Below are 4783 nucleotides of genomic sequence, written 5' to 3'. Positions count from 1 at the left end.
TAAGAAACTACTTATGTGCATGTCTTCTAATCACTTATTCCAAAGCATGAAATTTTTATCTTGTTAGTCTTTCTTGGAGTCTCCCTTTATTTCTTCTTCTTTATTATTTTTCGTCATGTTTATTGTGTTTACTCCTCTTAACTCCTATTCTCTTTCTTCAAAAAGATCTTCCTCATCCTCCTCATCTTGGAAGGAATTCGTCCATGAATTTAAAAGTCATATATGATAAAGATAAAAACATTAAAATTATGACCATTATTTGCTATACTTACCAAATAAAACTATTTATTTCTTAATTATCCTCCAAGATCAAAATCTAAACTACTTAGAATGTCATGTGAACATGTGGAATGTATGCTCATATCCCAACTTTTAGATCCTACATAAGAGCTTATCTTTTTTATTTTTATTATAAGATGGTTGATAATTATGACTATGCACGCTCATGATAATTATAGAAGAATGTCCTATGTCACATGTTTTCATAAAATTTAAAATGAAGGTTCAAGTAACAAATGTTTCTTCTATTGAATGTCCTATGGCATATGTCACATAATAAAAACGAAAAACATAAGAACAAATACACTCATATAATTGATTAAAGTGTAAGATACATAATTAATTAAATTGGCAACAACATACAAAATATAGTCATAAATAATTGGCTAAACTTCAAAATAATATATTAATTTGTAGTTGAAACATTTGCATACCTTCTCTTGCAGCACCTCTGTAGATTTTTTAATTTCAACAATATTCTTCTGAGTATATTGAAGAGTTTAATGTTTTCTTCTTCATTTTTAATTGGTGATGGTTACTGGCAGTTGGTGGTAAACGTTGATGGTTGAGGTAAGTTTTGTGATGCACTTTTATATGTTCCTTCATACCTTTTTTAATTTCAACAATAGTCTTTTGATTATGTTGGACACCGTTGTTGTGTCTTCTTCATTTCAAGTGATAATAGTTGTTTGTGATGGTTGAGGTAAATTTTGTGATATTTTTACTAATGATGATTGAGTTTTCCTTTGTTTATTTTTTTTTGGAAGCCACAATACACGAACAAAAAAATCAAGATACGAAACTAGAGGACAAAACTAAAACTAAAAAAAAGTATCTTCACGTCAAGTACACCTTATCAACTCTCTTAAATATTTAAATGATAAAATTACTCTCTCAAAAGCTATAATTATCCTCGAAGAAAGTACCAAAGTACAACTAAAATTATTTAAAAAATATAAAATTGTTTCATTTAGAATTATTTTAATTTTTAAAAAAAATCAACTTTTCACAATTAATAAGGAATGAGAATTTGAATAATTATTGGATTGAATTTATTGTGTTAAAAAAAGTAATGGGATTAATATAGAAAAACAAAAAAAAAAGTCTTTTAATTGCATTTATCTGTTCCTAAAATTGAAATCTAAATGGTAAAATTATAATTAGAGATGTGAGATGAAAATGTAAGTTTGTGCAAACAAATTTTCCTCTGCAGGGTTTAGCCAGGGCAGCATGAGGTGCAGGACCCAGTGACCTGCAACATCATTGTTTCACTTCCTGTATTATAAAATGATATAAATTTATGATTTAATGAAGTAATGTTTCCTGAGAATGATTCCAATCCATGAGCACCCCTCATCCATCACACTCATGTCTTGTCACCTATGCCATGCCTACGTGTCCCACTCACCATTTAGCCCCTCTTCCCTCCCGCCACGTCGACTCATCATCCCCGATGTGACTTCTCCCTACCATCATCATCCACACCCCCATACCCCATCTTCTCCTCTTCCTCTTCTTCATCATCATCATCTCCATTTCCCTGTAACAAACACCCTGACGTGGCACATTATATACAAAGTCTTCTCTGTCATTTTCGAATTCATAGCCATTAATAGTGCGGATGAAATACTATAATCCCAAACAACATTACAAACACCTACAATACTTACACCACCAATTCCCAATATATATCTTTTCACCCTCTTCAATCATATTCCAAATACATACATTATAACCTTCACATAAAAATCCACTAACATGCTAAAACCAAAATTTACATATGCTAATTAATCCTAACTTCCTTCCACCACATATTTTAGATTCCAAATATTCTTTCCCTTTTCTTTTCATACAAAAAACAAAAACAAATTTCTGGAATACTTTCAAGGAAGATCAAAGAGAGCAGGATTATCTTGATCAGACCAATGACTGTTGCTCCAGTACGGTTGATCAACGGTGTTAGGGAGATCAAACAAACCTTGATCCGCACCACTGGGTTGCCAATCCAACGACCCAAACCCTCCTCCATGCTCACCACTCTTCTGCGCCAACGACGAAAACTCCAGCGGCGCCGTCAGATCGAGAAACGACGCCGTACCGAACTCCTCATGATTCTGCTGCTGCTCTCCGCCTGGTGCCACTTGCGCCTGATTATTCCCCTGCGGATGAGCAACGCCGAACCGAAACGGGGTCGTATCGAGGATGTTGTTGTTGCTGTTGCTGTTGGTGTCATTATTACTGCAATTCCCAAACCCAAACCCCAGTGCTTCGTTGTTTGAAGCAATGAGGCTGGTGAAGCTCCCTATCTCGGGGAAAATTCCACCGCCCTCCAAAGAGGGGTTATCGGCGTTAGCGAACAGCTTCGACTCGCGAACGCTGTCGAGAAACAAAGAGTTCTTAGACAAAGCGTTTGATGTCGGCGCCGACATCGCCTCCGTGACCGTTAGGGTGGAGCTTTCGCTGCTGGAGTGGGAGTTTGAGTTGCGCTCCGCCTCCGCAGCCGACGGCGTCGTTGACGCCGTCGCCGGAGCGATCTGCGAGGAAGAGCGAGGGTTGTTGTTATCGCTGTTGGTGTTGGTGGCGGTAGTTTTGGGCTTGTTCGAGCGTTTCGATTTACGGCAACCACCGCCGACGGGGACATTGCGAAGGACGCCGCCTTTGGTCCAGTAGCGGCGGCAGTTCTTGCAGAAATGGCGTGGCTGGGAGAGGTTGTAGTTGTTGTAGTAACAGAACTTGGTGTTGAGGGAGTCACAGCGAGGGCACTTTAGCGGCTGGTGGTGGTTGTGGTGGTGCGGCCTGAGCCTGCGGTCACCGCCGCAGATGGAATGTATATGCTGCATTTCCGGCCACAGATGAAAGCTGAAATTTGGAAATAATTGTTTGTGGTCTGAGGGAGTGAGTGGGGAAGAAGGAAAGAAAGAAGAGTTTGTGTTTTGTGTGTGTGTTCTAGTATGTTTTTGGAGAAGGTGTGTGAGTTGCTGAAGAAGGATATGGGGAATAGTGTGAAGAAGAAGAAGAAGAGAAAGAAAGAGTATTGGGACTGACAAATATCCCTGCAGACCACTGCACGTCTCGCATCGCTATCTTCCATTTTTCTAACATTTTTTTTCAACAAAATTGACCGAAACGACCTTGCGCACAGGTGGGCCACCACACAGCGTACCAAAATACTAAACTATCCCTCTTAAAACTTTATAGATAAATAAAAAAGTAATTAATATTTTAACTTTATTTTTATTATTTCATAAAAGACTTCAAATTTTATTATCTATTCATTTGACACTTGTCCCAACGACTTGATACTGATATTTTTTTTACCAAATTTGCACCATAAGTAGACTAAATTTTCCAATCAAAAGGGCAGATATTCTGAAAATAACAAGGTTTATAGTATTATGTGTCTATTTCTATGAGATTGTGAAGATATTAATAATTTTTAAAGTTTTATATTTTCTTCGATAATCAAAATAAAATAAAAATAGTCTTTTATATAATTATAGTGAAATGATTTTTTTCAATTTAAATAAATTTGTATACAATTTATTGGATAAACTTTTTTTTCAGTACAATTTATTGGATAAATTTATAAGATTGTGAAAACTGGTTTTTCCTGCTATAAAAAGGTTTTATGATCATATTATTTGCATAAACGAAAAGGGGTTGTTAAATATTTAGAAGATTGAATTAGTGTTTTTAAGACTTGATTAAAGCAATTCGATCCAGAAGTTAAGATTATTATAAGAATAAAGAAACAAACTACATTATAGGACAGATAGAGATAAAAATATTTTAAGGAGGTTTTTAGACAGGTTCAGATTAATCTATTTTGCATATATTATTAATTAACTTTAGAGTAATTATTTTTAATATTTTGAGATATTTAAATTACAATTATAATGCACATATGAAACATATAATCGCATTTAAAAAGTTTTGTAAGTTTTGTGATTTCTTTGATACATATATCTAATACTAAACATATTCATAACACTAAACATATAGTGAATTTTGTAAGAGTTTTCATAAGATACTCATTTTATTTTCATGAAACTTGCATTTTTTACATTATGAAGTTCTAACATAAGAAGTTAAAGCATAAGCATAATTCCAAGAGTTTTTTTTTTCTTTTGTCATTTTTAAACTATTCATATTAGATTTCATATTTTTATTTTTCTTTTTTAATTATTTCAATTTATTTTCAAGCTGCATGTTTTTTCTTCATCACTCACTAAAAGCATCTAACAACTTATCATAGTTAAAGAGTTTTAAAACTTTAAAACTTACACTACTTCCAAATGATTTTACATTACACATAAGTTTACTTCTTCATCACTCTCATTTGATGGTGTAGTTGATGCATTACATTTCCACATAGCCTTTCATTTTATGCTTTCTTGTTTCTTCTTTCTTTAACCCATCTTTCAACATTTAGTAAGGGGCAAAACAAGTTTAATATGTTCAAGTTTACCACATTCAAAGCATGTTGGTGTTCTCCCTTTCTTGT

The 4783-nt window shown here is 34.2% G+C and overlaps 1 protein-coding gene across 1 annotated transcript; it reads right to left on the bottom strand.

The window, feature by feature from the left end:
* Positions 1 to 1851: 1851 nt before the first annotated feature.
* LOC137821556 (dof zinc finger protein DOF5.4-like) lies at positions 1852 to 3554 on the bottom strand. Its single transcript, XM_068626200.1, has one exon. It carries the CDS (start codon positions 3117 to 3119, stop codon positions 2163 to 2165), a length of 957 nt encoding a protein of 318 aa, XP_068482301.1. The 5' UTR covers positions 3120 to 3554; the 3' UTR covers positions 1852 to 2162.
* Between the last annotated feature and the right edge of the window lie 1229 nt (positions 3555 to 4783).

This window comes from Phaseolus vulgaris, chromosome 9 (genome assembly GCF_000499845.2).
Source record: "Phaseolus vulgaris cultivar G19833 chromosome 9, P. vulgaris v2.0, whole genome shotgun sequence".
NCBI classification, from domain to species: Eukaryota; Viridiplantae; Streptophyta; class Magnoliopsida; order Fabales; family Fabaceae; genus Phaseolus; species Phaseolus vulgaris.
The sequence above is the reverse complement of the archived record's forward strand: the minus strand, read 5'-3'. Positions and strand labels throughout refer to the sequence as shown.

Bases quoted from the DNA above. Each gene is read 5' to 3' on its own strand.
- LOC137821556 (XM_068626200.1), bottom strand. From the start codon at position 3,119: ATGCAGCATATACATTCCATCTGCGGCGGTGACCGCAGGCTCAGGCCG.